Here is an 18,641-nt window from a genome sequence, read left to right on the forward strand (position 1 = left end):
CGGTAAAAGAAATAAAGCAATTTGGACATGTTCGGCATGCAAAAATTGTTCTAACAATATAGCCTGTAAAATGTGTCGATTAGAATAGTTGTAGTTGTACGAACACTAATGCATGAGCGAGCTAACCTCAAAGTGTGTTAGGTCCTCTTTCGGTGAGTAATTGTCTGAATAGAATACTTTTGTAGGTCGTGTTTATAAAACTATTTTCTCCTATTGATGAGCTTGGTATTACCCTTTTTTTTTTCTTATCCAATTTTCTTAGCATTGTGTAGAATAAAGAAAAAAGACGTGTCTCATATCGGTCAAGGAGCAAGAGATGAATGAGTTTATAAACAGGACGGATCCTCTTTGAGTTTGCAATTACTTTTATTTATTATTTTTTAGATAAGTCTGCAATTACTTGGTCCTTGGATGTATTATCTTTGTAAATCTCAGATATAAATCATTATAAATCATTTTTTTTTTTTAAGATAAATCATTTTTTCTTATTCATTAGGGGTGTCAAGGCGGTTTCGGTTAGCGGTTATTGGCAATAACATCTAACCGTAACCGCCTTAGCGGTTAATAGATTTCACTAACCGCAACCGCTAACCGCCTAGTGGTTAACGGTTAGCGGTTAGCGAAATAGATAACCGCCCGCTAACCGCTTTTACAAAATTGGGCTTTTTTTGGGGCTTTTTGGGCGTTTTTGGGCTTTCTTTAGGGCTTTTTGGGCGTTTTTGGGATTTTTTTTTACACTCTTTTTTTTTTTTTTTTTTTTTTTTTTTTTTTTTTGTATTTTTAGTGTCTTCTTGAGCCCAATTGCTATAAAAAGAGCCCATATTAAAAAATCAAAAATATTTGACCCAAAATTTACACTTACTTGTACTTTAAAAAATTTTCCTTAAATACTAATCATAACTGGTTAACTTTTTTAAAAAAAAAAAAAAAAAAAATCAACACAATATATAAAAAAATGTTCAGAATTCAGACAACTGTCACAACATATAATAATAATACATTAATATTTAAATTGGGTTTATAAGTAACACATTGGTCATTGTTTAATCCAATGTCAATTACTTAATTTGATATTATATAAATCATATCATCATTGTACATTAATAATATGATTCAATTGAAGTCTTGAATAAAGTATTTGAATTGTTATTGAATCATATGATTAAGTATTAATATTATACATTTATATTATTCATATGCATATATAGACTTATAAGTTTATAACATACATTTGAAATAAGTCTCTAGATATTTAATTGTTGTATTACTATGAATTAGTATACTTATGGGTTATGTCATATTATATATGTATAATTTGTTATTATATAATCAAATGATTTAATGATCAATTGATTATGTGATATAATCATATAAATTATAGTAATAATATATTAATACTCAAATTGTGATTTAATGATCAAGTGATTATGTTATATATATAAATATTTTTACAATTATAATTATAAAAATATATTATATAAAAAGGCGCTTAGCGGTACGGTCAGTAAATCCAATAACTGCTAACCGTTAGGCGGTTATAGCGGTTAGGCAGTTAGTAGTTAGGCGGTTAACGGCTAATACGGTTAAGCGGTTAACGATTAGGGGTTAGAAACCACCGGCATTGATACCCCTAGGTAAAATGCTATTTTGCCCATTGTTTCTCCCCTTGCCTAATTCCCTTCGTGTGAAAAGGAAAAAAACTGGGTGTTGCCATATAACGAGACGGAGGCCGAGTTGACTCACCGTATCTCTGGGCTCAGAAACAGGCTAGGCAATTGCAATCCCTTCCTCTCTATCTCTCTCTGTCTCTCCATGTGAGCCCGAGCCAAAGTAAATAAGCGGTCACTTCAAAACCTTCGCTTCCCTTCCAATGGAGCCTTCCAACCCCAGCCCCAACCCCAACCCCTCCTCCATGCGGGTCCTAATTCGCCCGCCACCCACTTCCTCTTCGCCCTTCCAAGCCCCTCTCCCTCCTCCTCCAGACCCCCCACCACCTTCTTCATCACAACCTCGCTTTCCAGAGGGCGTCGTCGTGGTGGGCTTCGTTTCCCGAAGACCCGACCACTCTGCCCGCCTCATCAACCGCGTCCTCGACTCCAATGTCTTCGGCTCCGGCGCCCTGGACAAGACCCTCTGCCTGCTCGACAAAGAGGGGGTCAGGGACTCGGATTGGTTCAAGTCCAGAAGAATCAGCTACTACCACCACCAGGAGAAGGGAATTTTGTTTTTGCAATTTTCTTCCACCCGCTGCCCCGCCATGGACGGGCTCTCGGAGCCCGGGTCGATTTTTGATTCGGCCCTCGAGGAGCGTGACGTCGGGGATCTCCAGGGGATGCTCTTCATGTTCACTGTGAGTCCTTTTCCGTTTGCTTTTATTTTATTTTATTTTTTCAAAAAAAAAAAAAATGTTTTGTCAGTAAGAGAAGCTAAAGAGTGAAGCCATTCTGAAACACATGAACTGGTCTCATTTATTTATTTTCGAGTATGAATTGTGAAACCATGGGAGGAAATTTGGGCTTCGTTCAGATTGCGTGTAGAATATTATTGGACTCATTTGGTTCAATGGCAATTACCGTTGGCCTTTTATCTATCGGAAGATTATTCTTTTTTGAATGTTGTATGCCCAGTATGGTTTAATAGGGTTGAAGTTCTTTCCATGAGAAATAGGTGGGTTTTGGTAGTTCCATACAATCAGAAAATGCATGTCACGAACTTCACAAGTTTTCTCCCCTTTGATCGGTAAGCTGCACAAGCATCCGGTGGGTTTTGAGTCCCTAATCTCAACTTCCATCGATACTAACGGCGTGGGGAAGTGTCATTTGAGCAATAGCTCATTGGCAATCAAGAGCTTGTTGTTGGGGTGTTGATCCTTGATGATCTGGTCATCTAGAGTTGGACTAGAAGGATTTAATTGGAATCTGTATTTTGCCATTTCTTTCAAAATGGTTCCTGTTTTGTGTCTTTTGAAATTCTAGTGTAGAGTCTTCAATAAAGGAAAAGTACTCTGCCTATAGAGGGGGGGATATACAACAACATTGTAGTTGTTTGGAGCTTCCAAGATCAAGTGTTTTGGGTTCTTGATTTATGGGTCAGTGTGGTGTGTTTGTATTTTTTTATGAGAATGTAGTCTAGTAATTGGTCTATCTGATGATCAACTCGATTAGTGATGCTTGCAGGTTTGCCATGTAATAATATATATCCAGGAGGGGTCACGCTTTGATATTCAAACTTTGAAAAAATTTCGAGTTTTACAAGCTGCTAAGCATGCTTTGGCTCCATTTGTAAGATCTCGAACTACACCACCATTACCATCTAGGCCACATTCTTCTTCATCCACAGGAAATAGCACATCCACCACCTCCTCCAGCAATCCTTCTCCAGGAAGAACTGGTGGCACCTTGAGTCGCAATGCTTCAGCTGTTTCTCTCATGTCAGGTTTAGGTTCCTATACCTCTTTCTTTCCAGGACAGTGTACTCCAGTCATACTGTTTGTTTTCGTTGAGGATTTCTCAGATGTGCCAAATCCAAGTCCTAATGTCGAGGAGTCAACAGATACTTCCTCATTTAATCAGTCTTCTAGCTTGAGCAGTTTAGCTAGACCAAGCATGCCAGTTAAAGGTTCAGTTTCTGTTATGGTGCTTGCACGCCCTGTGAATAAATCTGAAGGTGGTTTTAGGAAGAAACTGCAGTCGTCTCTTGAAGCACAAATTCGCTTTTTAATTAAGAAATGCCGAATACTTTCAGGTTCTGAAACTAGTCATTCTGGTTCAAGAAGTGGGGTTGCTTCAAGTTCAGCACCATTGTTTTCACTCGATGCATCGAGGGCAGTTGTACTCTTAGATCAGTCTACAAGTCAGAGATGTGAATCTCTTGAGTTTGCCATTGGCCTTGTGGAAGATGTCTTCAATGGAAAAGAAACCTCAGATTCTCTTCTGCTTGAAACCCATAGTCAGAGTGCGAGCAAAGAGGATGTATTGTCTCTAAAGGAGTTCATTTACAAGCAGTGTGATATTTTAAGAGGGAGAGGAGGCCTGGTCAGTAATACCAACAGTGGCTCAGCTGCTGGTGTTGGTATGGTTGCTGTTGCTGCAGCTGCGGCTGCTGCCTCAGCTGCATCTGGAAAGACATTTACCGCTCCAGAACTTCCAAATCTAGAAATTTGGTTATCTTCCAGTCAACTAATTTTGCAAGGAGTGCTCTCTGGAAAAGGTGGGTGCATAGATGAAACTGAAATTGGTAAAAGAAAACCTCGTCTAGTGAACACTGCTGCTCCACCACGGGTTGAAGGACCTTCTTTGAAAAATATGGACCCTCTGGATGTTGCAGTATCTTGGTTGGAATGTGGTAGAGGACTGAACACAAAATTTTCCACTAGGTGGTGTGAAAGAGCCCTTCCAGCTGCCAAGGAGGTTTACTTAAACAACTTGCCTGCTTGTTATCCAACACCGCTGCATGAAGCTCATTTGGAGAAAGCTTTGCATGCCTTCCACTCAATGGTCAAGGGACCTGCGGTGCAATTTTTTGCGAAAAAGTTGGAAGATGAATGCACGCATATCTGGAAGTCTGGGAGGCAATTGTGTGATGCTGTTAGTTTGACCGGAAAACCATGTATGCACCAGAGGCATGATGTCCAAACTGATCAGTCAGATTTAGAACCTGGGGTCAAGCCACATTCCAGTGGATATGTATTCCTTCGTGCTTGCACATGTGGCCGTTCACGGCAACTGCAAGCTGATCCTTTTGATTTTGAATCAGCAAATATTTTTTCCAGTTGCTTTCCAGATTGTGACAGGCTCCTTCCTGCACTTCAACTTCCAGAAGTAAGCAATACAGGACCTATTCAGCTCTCCTCATGGAGTTTGATACGAGTTGGGGGTGCAAGGTACTATGAGCCTTCTAAAGGCTTGCTTCAGAGTGGGTTCTCTGCCACCCAGAAGTTTCTTTTGAAATGGACTATATTTCTAGATATGCGTAAAAGCCCAAATGGCTTACCTAAAAGTGCTGTGCAACATGGTTCTCTAACCAGGTCAAGTGCAAAACTCAAGGTTAATGCAGATATGGATATTAAGAAAACTGGTATTGCACAGATGTACTCGGGAGATTTGCAGACTGGAGGTGAACATCAAGGGAAACCTTCTGAAAACATCAAGTTTGGTGACAATAAAATCAGTTTTGGTAGAGGTCTTCCCAATTTTATATTGAGAAAACCATTTTCTGCGGTCGTTGCTGGATCAGCAGCCACAGATTCAGGATTCCCTCCTCTCCAGCAGAGTAGGCAATCTTTATCAGTTTCAGATAAGGATAAGCAAAATAGGGCAAGAGATCGGAGTGTTGAACAGGCTCATGCAACTGATGATGATCAAGGATCTCAAAAGTCTGAAGATATTTTATCTGGTCAGCAAGCCTTAAATGGTGTGGATACTAATGGCTACACAGATGGGGACCCCTTCTTAAGGATAGGCAGTAATGTAGTTCCTGTAAATGTGAATGGCGGTGAAGAGATGAAAATGAACCCTTCTTTGAAGCATGTAATAGCGTATGTTGGATTTGAGCATGAGTGCCCCCATGGCCATCGTTTCCTATTGAATCCAGAGCATTTCAATGAACTTGGATCCTCATATTCATTGTTTGAAGAATCTCATATCACTTCTTCAGTTGAAATTTCAGACCATAATGTGGCATACCCTTCAAACCTACGAAAAAATGGTGGTCATGGTAAAGTTCATCGAAACTCAAAAGTGATGACTGCTAGTGCTGTAAAAAAAGAGAAAAACATGGGTAAGCCAAAGGAGATAGTGGCTAATGGCAAGCTATTTTTAGGTGGGACAATTCAGTTCTCTGGGACAGGGAAGGAACAAAATCAGACATCCTCCAGTTTATCAAAACTGCCCAACTTTGTGAAAGAGCTTGAAGGGGGCCTTCAGTCTATTGGCCTTGATGATGGTGGATGTGCTTTCTCCATGTTGAATAGAAATATACCAGTTTTCATGAACTGCCCACACTGTAGACTCTCCACGAAAAAGAAGGATCTACCAAAGATTAAATTTGCTGGCACAATATCACAGCTTCAAAGGATTTTTCTGGTACCAAATGTTGCTTATATGCATTTTTTTTACATTTATATTAGTTCTCTCCAAAACAAAATCTGGGCTTTCTAGCAACAATCCCGTGCATGAAGAGTTTATCTACCTTAGTTATCATACATTGTCAATGATGATTGAGTACTAGATGCTAATTTAAAGCAAAAGTATGATGCGCAAAATATTTGACGAGATTTAGCATTTTTGTCATGTAACCATACTAGCTGAAACTATTTCCATGGGTCAACAAAATGATTTCAACACTATCATATTGTTTTGTGCGAAAGATGGTGGGACATAATATCTTCAAAAATGCTTAGAACTTTTTTCTTTGACAAGTAATTGATTAGTAATTGCGATATCATTAAAAGCGTAAAGCGCCCCCATAGACACATAAAGTATACAAGAAAAGCCACCTAACTAGTCGGGGCAAAAAGAACAAGAAAATCATGTTAACTAATCACCACAAGAGAAACCTAAGCAACTGTCCAGAGATATAAAGTGATGAAAAATAAAGACTTAGTCTCCTTTATAGCCCTTTCGCGGTCCTCAAAATTTCTATCGTTCCTTTTTTTTCCACAGACATCTTAAAGGCACAAAGACACCATCCTCTACAAGTTTCTAATCCCCAACCCTCCCTCAAAGATCAGCGTATAAACCTTCGGCTTACTCACATAGTGATGTTTGAACTTTTCGCCTAACTCACCCCATAAGAAATCACATTGGAGCTTTTCAATACGGTTTGCAACACTCGTAGGGAGATGAAATAGGGACATGAAGTACGAAGGTATGTTGGATAGAGTGCTCTTGATAAGGGTAATCCTACCACTCTTAGACAAATACAACAGTTTCTAACTAGCCAACCAACATTTTATCTTCACAATAACGTCCCATATATGCTTGGCCTTATAGGAAGCCCCCAACGGAAGAGCGAGATACTTCAAGGGTAGGGACACAACCCCACAACCTAGAATCCTAGCCAACCCAGGCGCATTATCAACATATCCCACAGTGGTTCGGTATGATTTTAGTTACTTTTTTTCATTAGAGTAATGCTACACATAGCCTCCTTGGCATGAGGATAAACTGCTTAGTTCGTCTGGGGTGAAAGCTCCTAGGTTACCTGTTAACTAGTTCTGGCGGGTGGGGTCAGATACCCGTAGGAGTTTGATTAACAGTGAAGATTGTTGTACAGTATGCGTTTGCGCCATGCAATTAATCTGAGTAAAGTTCTCCTACGTTATCAAAAAAAAAAAAAAAAGTAATGCTACACATACTCCCATTCTCTCACTCCCACTCTCATACACCCTTTGGTGGCTCCCACTCTTACCATTGGATTTGTGACACATTATTATTGGATTTTGATCCAATGGTGGGAGTGCGAGCCACCGAAGGGTATGTGAGAGTAGAAGTGAAAGAATGAGAGTGTGTAGCATTGCTCTTTTCATTATGGTTTGGTATAAAAAATTATTGACGTTACTTAGACTGGGTGAGGGATGCTCTATGTGTCCCATATGTTTTGGTCTGATGGAATCATTAAATTTTGCACATCTATCTCATTTTAAATTTCATCAGATGGTAAAACTAATAGAAGTCCTCCATCTTTCTCTGATCATATAGACCTTTAGATTGTTCAATGAGGTGGGAGGTCTTTTTCCTCAGTGACAATTCATTTCCATTGTTGTACATGAATCTTGGAAGCAGTATCTATCTTGTTGACTTAACTAGGTTGAGAATTCTAAACATATATTAGGAGGAGGGGCATTTTGAGAACAGATGGCTGCCTTCTGTATATTCCATGAATGAAGCATACTTGAAACTTATACACAATGCTACAGTCTCTATCTGATGAATTAACTAATCATATATCACAGGGAGGGGCATTTGGAAAATAAATGCCTGCCTTCTGTATATTCCATGAATAAACTATACTTGAAACTTATAGACAATACGCGTGTCCAATCAGAAATAACGAGGTTAGATTACTTGGGTTTATGCGTGCTGTTAGATCTGAAAGATTGAAACTGAAGTAAGTACAACACACATGATTATTTTTATATATTTGGGTTTTTCTTCTTTTGTAGGGTGGCCCCGGGGGGGGGGGGGTGGTGATGAATTAAAACTTGCTGTAAATGTGCTTCTCTTTATTTGATGATATCTAATCATTGGAATTTTCTTGTAGGTCACACCTCCATTTCCAGTCATATTAGCAACATGCCCTATTATAAAATTTGAGGTATGTCTCGTTTGCTAACTGTAACATGCATCAGTTAGCTTCATATAAATTAAGTGTACCACTTGTAAAGATAGGAATTCCTGTCGTCCTTTGTTCCCCGATTAATTTGTATGTGGAGTTAAGACTTAAGCGTCATATGTTTGGTGATAAGGCAGTATTTGACTAAAGCTTACCTAGGAGGTGGTGGATTAGTGTGTATACTTCTTATATCTGTCCTTAGTACATCATCTCTTCTTGACAGATTAGAATCATCAAAAGGATTGTTTAATAGCTCAGTTGACTAGTATCATGAAATTTAGTCTTTTTTGGGATTAAATGATCCTCATGTTGATTTAATTATCCTGAATTTGAACTGTCTGTTACATGCGCTTGTCCGGTGTTTCAGTTTGAAATTTTTGCGTTTCCTGTTGTTGGTACACACTTAATGTTTTTGTTCTTAAAATCATGCATTAGATCTTTGTTGGAAATTCTAAGTTTAGCTTTCCTCACTTTATAGCAATCACTTGCAGGAATCATGCCTACCTATGAAAATTTTAGATTGTGAGCAAAAATTGCAGTTCAGCCTTGGATGCGGAGTAATCTTACCACCCGAGAGTTTCCTCGCACTCAAACTCCCCTCTGTGTATGGTGTGCTACTGGAGGATGGACGTGTACATCCTCTTAACCCTTTCGAACACAAACCAGAATTAACTGCCTGGATTGCCAAGGGCACGACATTGCAGGTCATGTCCAAGGATACCAGTTTTGATGAGGGGTTTCAAAATGTCAAATTTGCTGAAAGTTAGAATATGGCTGCTACAAGAATCAACATCTGTGGTGACTTTGCAATTTGCAGTGGCAGATTTGTGTGGCCTGCTCATCTTAAGCTAAGTCGAGGTGCGACCTTTTATACGATGCCTTGGATTTATTTATTTTAATTTCAAATTTTATTGCAGTTTACGGTCAGTATGATTTTCCAACTTCTATTTACTGCTCTCTCTCTCTTTCTTCTCGAGTCCTTGTATATCTTTCTATTGCTTATCTCCTAGGCACTAGGGTTTTTGCTGAGTTTTCTCATTTCACAAATTTTCTTGTTAAAACACGATTTGCAAAATATAAAGCAATTAATAAAAATGGAAATGTAAGCTAAATAATTGATAACCATGATATATATATTTTTTGATAAGTAATCGAGATATCATTAAAAGCGTTAAGGCGCTCCCAAGTACATGAGAAAAACCTAGGTAGAAGAAAAAAAAAAACAGGAAAATCGTGATAACTAATCACTTAAGAGAAATAAAAGCAGCTGTCCAAAGGTATAAAGTATAGAAAAATAAAGCTTTAATCTCTTCTAAAGACCTCTTGCGGTCCTTAAAACTTCTGTCATTTCTTTCCCTCCATAAATACCACAACAGTCACACGACGACACCATTATCCACACAGCTGTACTCTGAGCACTACCAACAGTCCACCAAAAAAAACCATGATATATCATAAAGCAATGCTATTGTTTCATTTTCATGGAAAACGCTGTTTAGTTGTGATTAAAATGAATGGTTGAACGAATTACTATAGCCAGTGTCAAGTAGTTGGAATTATGCTTTTTCTGAATTCATTTGAGGCTCAGCATGATGGATTTTTTCTTCGTTGATTTTTTCTTTTTTCACTATTCATGCATTGATAATCCATGAAGCAATATATATAAATACAGATGAGGTTACCATATATTATAGGTATGCTAATATAACAAAACTTGAGAAAGTTTGATAACTATATGGCAGGATACATTATATACATACATACCTGTACATATGTGTGTATAGATTGATTTTTAATAAATTGTCAACGATTCTATCATGGTAATTTTAATAACTTTAATCACACAAGCATTCTTAATGTATAAACATATGTCCTAAACCTATCTTAGTGTCTTTAGTTGCAATTAGATAGTCTTTATATTAAATGTGGTTGTATCGATGTGTGTCTGACACCTTGTCCAATAAATATTTGATGTATTTTTAAAATAGTTTTGATTATCAAACTCAAAAGAGAGTGCTGGATATGTATTGGTGTGAGTATTGGAAGAGTAATGGCATTCCAATATGAATATAGCGCTTTTATAAATATCCAATGCTTCTTGAAGTGCTGAGGATGATGTTCTCTAGTTATAAATGGAAACTTATGATTGGACAAGTGTTTGCAGGATCAGGATCTCAAAATGTTGCCTTTGGTGATTGGTCAGCTGCAACCAGAAGGCTCTGAGAATCTGAAATTTTCAGCTGTTGCCAGGTTTGTGCCTAGCTATCTTCCTCTCGATAAGCATCATCATTTATTTCACTATTGATCATGCTGCCTGTTTATCAGGTATGGTTTGGACCTTGTTGCTGCCTTCAAGGGGAGCTTCCTTACCCTGTGGTATACACTATATCTTTAATTTTCCTCTTGTCTATGCTAGATTAGTCAGGATTTGGTAGATACTTACATTTGATCTAATGTTCTTCAGAAGGATTTGGCAGAGTTTGGCTTTTTTAATGTATTGGTTCACCATAACTCTGCTGGATCTGCGATACTAACCACATGCTTGATAGTCCGGTAATCAAAATGATCTTTAAGGAAAATTTAGTGTCGATGGTAGTAATAATGAATAATGATTCTCGTGCATTTTTTTTTTTTTTTTGTTACATATCCTTCAAATTTTTGTTGTCCTTTTTTTAATGTCAAATTTGATCTTGTCTTTTCCAAAAGAAGTGAATTTGGTTTGTAGCCAGACAGACGTCTACTCAGGCAATGGAAAGTACTAACATTTCTTCTCCTTTTATACGGTTGCATATACTGAAACTATGATAATCACTTTGAACATATTTTGACTAGGTGTGTGCGTGCTAGATAACACACTGGAGATTTTGAAAACAGGATTATTTTTTATTTTATTTTGTTGCATCGCCAACTTTGAGACTGCCGCAATCATGGCTGGCCATTAGATCGCTGCTCTAGGCTGCCGTGCAACAATCCGGCAACTCACTCCGGCTACAGAATCCGGTGATCTATTTCACCAATCCAGAGAAGCTCTCTTTCTGTTGCTGAAGAAGGGCTTGAGCCTAGCAGTTTAACCACCCTGAATCGGAACTATGAAGATCTTATCTGATTTTGTTTGGTTGGAATTGGAAAGTGGCTAATGTTTTGATCTAGTTTGTTAGTGTAGATGGAAGCTTTTAGCCATGTGAATGGAAACCAAGTATTTGGTGCTACACTTAAAAATATTTGAATCTTGGAAGTTGGAGTTGAATTAGGGATAATGATTATTCACAGTGATTGTTTGTCTGAATTGCTAGCAATTGGGGTAGGTAATATGAGAGACCCCATGAGACTCACTTGCTCGGGTTGGTGGTCGAGCCGCTCAAAATTTATTTGGGTAGGTGGGTTACATATGGAGTCTCTCACATTATTTGTTGAAATTGCTAATAATTCGGGCAAGTAATTGTAATGAATCCCAATCCATGAATAAGCAAGTCCGTATCTTGAAAATCCAAGGTTAAAGAGCTGATAAAGGGATCGCTTTAATGCAATAACCTAGGGAATTTTCATTGCGGACTTGAGGCTTCTATGTCTCTATTGTTGGCTTCTACAATTGGCAAAAGCCTTGAAGTCAAAGCTGAACCCATTATGAACACTAGATGAATCAGGGTTAGTTTAGGGTTTGGAATTGAGGATGGATTCAGATTTGGGTCATCTTGTTATTTGTTTCTTGGAAATTCGGATGTAGTCTCAAATCTTCTGATGCACGTCTCCTTCAGCTGAAGATGAGTTTCAGGATTGGGAGAGGGGAGAATGAATATGGATTCGGTTTATCTTTCTCTTTTCTTTTTCTTCCTCTTAGACAAGTACATTAACAAATAACTCAAAAAACAGTTTTCATCTTTAAATAAATAAAAACAAAAAATTCTCGCCAAAACATATTTCTTAATGTGGTGACTTCAGATTTCAGAAGGACCCGAGTGTTGGGAAGAGCCATCTCTCTCTTCTTAGATCCTTCTCGTTTGGCAACTTAGTGGGGTAGGGTGTGTGGTGGAAGGTGAACACTATTTGTGGATGATAGAGTAGGGTGCCAAGAGTGGGTGGAGAGTGAAACACATTTTACAAAAAACACCCCAAAACACAATATTTGTTTTGAAACATTTTATCTATTTTGGGAAGGACAACTCTAACAATCAGCTAGGAGATTTGTAATATTTTCTTTTCTACTTTTTTTTTCCCCATAAATTACACCAACCTCCCACAAGTTTGAAAAAAATATTAAGAACTTATCTTTTAATGTAAAAAACAGTACTTTGTAATCCATATTAGGCTGGAGCACTAACCCTCGCAAGTCGGTATTCATCCCTTATAAACTGTTGTTGGGGTCGGTTTTAACAATTGACTAACTGATCAAGAGTCAAGATGGTCAGCTACCAAACTGAACCAACTAGGGATGGTAATTCGTGTTTGCATGTCAGGTTTAGATTGTGTCGAATCATTGGTATAAAACTATATAGATCAACCTTAATTCGACTTATTTAATTAAACAAGTCAAACTGTTCAACCCCAATTCTCTAATTTTGTATTGAGTTCATGTTAAGTTAATGAGTTATGAAAAAAAATTGCCAGCCATTATATTGCGTGTTGGGTTCGAGTCGTGTCGAGACATGTGTATAAAATTTTATAGTTCAACTGTAACCCGACCCACTTAATTAAACGGGTCAGACTCATATCGAGTTTGCAGGTTGTATCAAAAATTGCCAACCTTAAAACCCACCTATTTAGATTGATAGGCAATTAGTCCACCAACCGGCGAACCCAAACACGTGAGCTTGGGCCTATCTGTCTCAAGTCAAAATTTGTTTCAATTATGGGCCTCATTGTTGGGCCTGTTTAGATTACACTAATTGGTTAAAGAGAAAAAACTTTGAAGTAACCTACAACTACTAGTTCCCTGTAGCCTTTTTTCCCTTATTCAATTAAAAAAAATAATAATAAAATAAAAAAATTAAAAAAAACCCTACAATTACTAGACTGGTATATAATCAGAGAAAAAAAATAGTACTCAATGGTTTTTTAGTCCTTTGAGGGCACTATTTTTTTTTTAGTAATTTTATTTAATAGATTATTATACGATTTTCATACAACTTGATGATGTGAAAGTGAAAATCAATACTTAGATTAGCACTAGTAAAAGAAAAAAAAAAGTGCCTAATTTTTACTAGCACGTCATTTCAATTATATAACAATCGTATACTAGTATGCTAAAGAACATTACTTTTTCTTTTTTTTTTAATAAATGGTAGGATGATCCTTTCTTTCACTAACACATGTTTTTTGTAATGATGTGAAATGATAGATAAAAATGTGAATATATTTCTGTGATTCAAAGAGTCTCCCATAGAGTCATGATTCAGGGCACGCCTTTACCCGTCTCCCATATCATCATCTTTCACAATTGTGGATATAAATTTGTCTCCTTGCTGAAATCATGAGGGCAGCATGTGACTCACGGTCGTCTACTAGCTTCGACAATTGGCCTGGACCCTGGACTTCACGGGTTCTCAAAATTAGAGCATCATTTGTCAATCTCTTCTCTCTCATTCCCTATCCTTTGCATTCTAAAATCATGATATATATATATATATATATATATATATATATATATATATATAGTTTAGGGCCAAACTATGATGTTACCAAATGTTTAACAGCATTTTTAAAAATTGCGTTTTAAAATCACACTTTTTGAAATCACAAAATTTTAATAGTTTAGTCGAAGCATTACAATCACTAGAGCCGTGCTTATAAACAATTTTTTTTTTTTTTAAAAAAAAAAGGCGGTTGTGTGACCACCCTTAGTAGAAAATAGGGGATGGCGTGTGGCTACCTTTCCTCCACTATGGTTGGTCATACGTCATTCTAATCATTTTCATTTTTTTTTTTTAAATGATAAGTAATTAGCTTCTATATTTGCAAAAGTCAAGCACCTATTATGTCAAAATATTTTCTATATAAAGTAAAAGTACAATTTGAGAAGAATTCGTTTGTTAATCTATTTATTTTCCTTCCCCTAATGGACGATTTATGGGGCCAAATTGCCATAAAACAATGAAAATTCCATCAAAATTGCCAAAAGAAAAAAATGATAGTAATGTGAAAACTCCTACTCAATTGAGTGGAGATCGTTTTCTAAGCCACAGCAGGAGGGCACGCATGAGAATCTGAGATAGAGAAATAAAGGCTAATTATTAACGGATGAGAGCAAAGAGTGACACAATCATGTGAAAGTGGAAAATCTCTATTCATAAATTTAAAAATTTGAATCCTACGGCTACCATTTGAAACCATTAAAAAAAATGGTCTCTTTTGGGGTTATGACATTAACAGGAGATGCTGGAAGCAAGAAAATATCTTTATTCCTTTCCTTTCCTAATTCTTTGTTAGCTTGGCCCAATTTTCACATGATCGAAGATTTTGTGCATCATTTTCTGATGTAATTGTCACGTGGCTGATGCATTACACACGTCATTACAGTAGCTTGGGATATTTCGGCCTTTCGGGCAAACTGTGAAAAAAAATACTAGGCTTACAAACAAATTTTTTTTTTTTTTTTTAAAAAAAAAAACACTTTTACAACATGATGTGGCACAATATGATTGGGTTTTTCAAAAGTTGAATTTTAAGTTGTGCCACATCATGTTGTAAAAGTTTTTATGTAAAATTTGTTTGTAAACCTAGCATTCTTCAACTGTGAATACTTATTTGTGGATAATTCTTGTGTGAATTTTATTAATATTAATAATTATCTGTGGAGTGAAGTAGCGATCATGAAAATATTCATTGTTAAAGATATAATATAAAATAGAGAAGAGAAAATTACTCAAAACCCAAAAATTCAATACACTCAAACCTCATTATTATATAAAAAAGATTATTTTTCAAAAGAGAACATAATGACAAACTTCTCTTTCGCCGGGAATAAATGGTGGATGATCTCTATTTTTCTCTCGTTCACTATCTAACTATTTTCCTTTTTCTCTTGTTTTGGCTCCTCCAAAAATCAAGAAGAGACAAACTTGAAGCGCTTCACTCCTAAATTTCTCATGTTGGTGCTTCAACCAAAGAAGAGAATATAGCTCGCTTTCTCTTATAGAGCATTATTAGTAGCTTCACCAAAACCATTTTTTGGTTATTTTGGTTAGCGAATTTGGTGAAAAAACCTCTACATCCCTCCTCAGTAACCACACTATTTTGCTAAAAAAACCATAGTGAGTAATGTTCACTCACCAAATACCTAATAAATGATTAAAAACTTTTTTTCTCTCTCCTTTTCTTTTCTTTTTCTACTCATGCTTCTTTCCTCAATTTTCTTTGTCTTTTCAAAAATATAAATATTAGAGAAAGAATAAAGAAATACTTGAATTTTTTTTTTGAATAAATAGTAAAATTTGATTGTTAAAATAATGAAGCTGTTGAAAGTGTTTTAAAAAAGTAAGTAATTAAAATACAAAAAAGTATATTTTAAATTATTTTAGTGAGTAAAATATGATAAGACTGCTAAGAATGCTCTTAGGCAACCCAAAGACGGAATATGTGAGTCCTTATATTATGACTTCAAGTCAGTTAAACATAGACTTTTACAAGTTCATATATAGAGTCCAAAACCCAGTTAAAAAAAGTTAAAATAATGGGGCTTACAAATTTTTTTTTGACATGTTCACATAAGAGGGGGAATGAGAGATTCGAACTAATAACCCCCGCATCATAAGACATGGTCCCCAACTAATTGAGTTACCTCTTGGAGACATTGGATCGAGCTCACAAACTAATTGATGGATAAAACTTTAAAGTCACAACATCATCACCGAATAACCCTTATTTTTACCCTTGATTTGGAAATAAAATCTATGCCTACATGTAACTTATATGTCTCTTTATTTTGGCTGTCTTTATTTGTATTAGTCTTATTTCCAGTCCTTATTTTATTCCCATGTAAGAGTATTTATGTAATAAGTCCGCTAGTAGTATTATTAGGTTTTATATTTTCATAAGAGTCAATTGACTAATGACTCAGCTCTATAAAACATTATAATAGTTTGCCTATTTAAAAAAAGTTATTATGTTATGAATAAAATAAGAGAAGAATTAATCTCAAACCTTGTGTTTGAACCCTAAAAAACATTATAATAGTTGTCTATTTAAAAGCTTATTATGCTATGAATAAAATAAGAGAAAAATTAATCTCAAACCTTGCGTTTGAAAAAAAAATTATTTTCCCTTACAATCCATAAGTCTAAGTTATCTCCCAGCCTAATTTATGTAGCATGTTATATTAACAAATTCAATCCAATTTACTATCCTAAAACACATCCAAAGACTATTTCTATTTTTTACTTATTCCAAAGAATTTCAATCACTTTTTATTTGTATTTTTTACTTTTTCCAAAGATTTTTTACTTATACCAATAATTTGGTCACAAGGGGTTCAAACTTCAAACCCTAGCTTCAAGTAAAATGGGAAAAAGCTCAAAAAACAGCTACCCTTTATGCCTCGGAGAATGCTTTTTTGCATTCTACCCACCATCTCCCCACCATCTCTTCTCTCTTTACTTACTTTTTTTTTTTTTTTTTTTGAAAAAATAAAAAAGAGATGGTGGGTAGAATGAAGTGAAGCATTACTCATATTGTCTTATGTCTCTGTTCATTTTAATCCCGTGTGGGGGAAAGGGGATATCACGTGTCTTCATCGACTCTAAAGAATTGATTTTATTTATTTTTTTCTATTCAATTGATGTTGTGCCCAAGTGCGAGGGCCCATTCTTAGGAAAGTGACCTATTTGTACTTCATTGCATCACCAAAGTGCTTCTTGATTTGTTTTGTCTCCTTATCAGACTTTTGCCATCCGTGATTTTTTAATGGGGGAAAGGTAGGTGTTTTTTTAGTATTTTTTTAATTGAAATGTGGTTTTTAAAATTATCAATAGATTAAAAGTCAATAATAATAATCTCAAATTCAACGATAATTTTAAAAACTACATCACAGTTGGAAGGACACCAAGAAAACACTAAAAAAACACTTAACATTTTCCTTTTTATTATTAAAAATTATTAATTAAAACAAAACAATCTTAGAAAAAAAAAAAAAAACTACTAATTATAACAAATTTTGTGTTGAATTACCGAAAAAATTGAGATATACATCTGAGAATTCTTATAGATAGAAGGGAAAAGAAAATGGAAGCATAATAAAATTGAAGGATTTGGATTAGGTGCTGTGAAAAAAAAAAAAATTAAAAAAAAGTATGGTATTCTCCTAGTGGTGTTATCTTGATTTTAGGTGGATATTATTTTAAAAAAAAAATTTTAAAAAAAATAAAAAAATAAAAAATTGACCCTTATTTTTCTCATCTGATTTTTAAAAAATAATATCCTTATGACTAGGAGAACACATAACATTTCTCTTGTTTTAATAATTTTTACATCATCTAATTCAAATCCGAAATGAAATTATCGCAACACGAAAAAAAATCCAACGATAATCACGGATGGCAAAAGTCTGATAAAAAGTAATGTTATAAAGATGACTTAATCAGTCTTCTTAAATGTAATGTATCTTTTAAAATCAGTCCACCTAGTAGTAATTTTAAAAACTACGTCACATTTAGAATGAATCAAACGGCACTCCTTATATATATCATTACTTCATTTTTAAAAGCATGATGAAAAAAATATTTGTTTGTTGGTTTAATTACTTCATCACATGTTTGAGATCTGGCAAATTAAAAGATGCATCAATTTTCTTGCCGGTCGGCCACATGACTCATATTTTATCCTAATCTACTACTCCAATGGGAATTAGAAAGTAATCAGATATTAAATGACTTTGACTAAAATAAAAAAAAATTAAAAAGAAAATAAATTAATCACGGATCATGAGCAACCATGTGATGCCAATAGGGGGTGGCACTCACTTCCTAGAGGATAAATATCTATCCTTTGTTCTCACTTCATCATCAGTGTCATCAAACTCTAACACTATCTCAACAGCCAAGTCGAAGATCTATTTTGTTTTTTTTTGTTTTTTGTTTTTTAATTTTATTATGGAGATTCTCTCAACTATTTTTCAACCGTTTTTTTTATAGTAAATGGGTAAATTTATCATTAATTTTTTGTAAAACCCACTTGAGTCCACAAATCAATGGTGAATTTATTAAATTTGCAAAAAAAAAAAAAAAAAAAAAAGTTGAAAGATGGTTGAAAAAATGATGTGTAGCATAACTGTTCTTTGATATACTGCAGTTGCTGATATTGTGGAGAAGATGACTATT

General features: G+C 35.5%; 1 protein-coding gene across 4 annotated transcripts; it reads left to right on the forward strand.

Annotated features, from left to right (window-relative positions):
• The first annotated feature begins 1,688 nt into the window (after positions 1 to 1,688).
• Positions 1,689 to 11,561, forward strand: LOC132163479 (uncharacterized). Of its 4 annotated transcripts, none has more exons than XM_059573781.1 (7): positions 1,689 to 2,350; positions 3,177 to 6,083; positions 8,263 to 8,316; positions 8,826 to 9,192; positions 10,499 to 10,584; positions 10,660 to 10,710; positions 11,167 to 11,561. In XM_059573781.1, the coding sequence occupies exons 1-4, from the start codon at positions 1,871 to 1,873 to the stop codon at positions 9,099 to 9,101; spliced, it is 3,717 nt and encodes a 1,238-aa protein (XP_059429764.1). In that variant the 5' UTR covers positions 1,689 to 1,870; the 3' UTR covers positions 9,102 to 9,192; positions 10,499 to 10,584; positions 10,660 to 10,710; positions 11,167 to 11,561. The 4 variants fall into 4 exon arrangements, with proteins under 4 accessions (XP_059429764.1, XP_059429765.1, XP_059429763.1 ...); XM_059573782.1 differs by having other exon boundaries at positions 11,209 to 11,561; XM_059573780.1 differs by having other exon boundaries at positions 10,660 to 11,561.
• Positions 11,562 to 18,641: the final 7,080 nt, after the last annotated feature.

Source organism: Corylus avellana, chromosome ca10, assembly GCF_901000735.1.
Source record: "Corylus avellana chromosome ca10, CavTom2PMs-1.0".
Classification (NCBI taxonomy): Eukaryota; Viridiplantae; Streptophyta; class Magnoliopsida; order Fagales; family Betulaceae; genus Corylus; species Corylus avellana.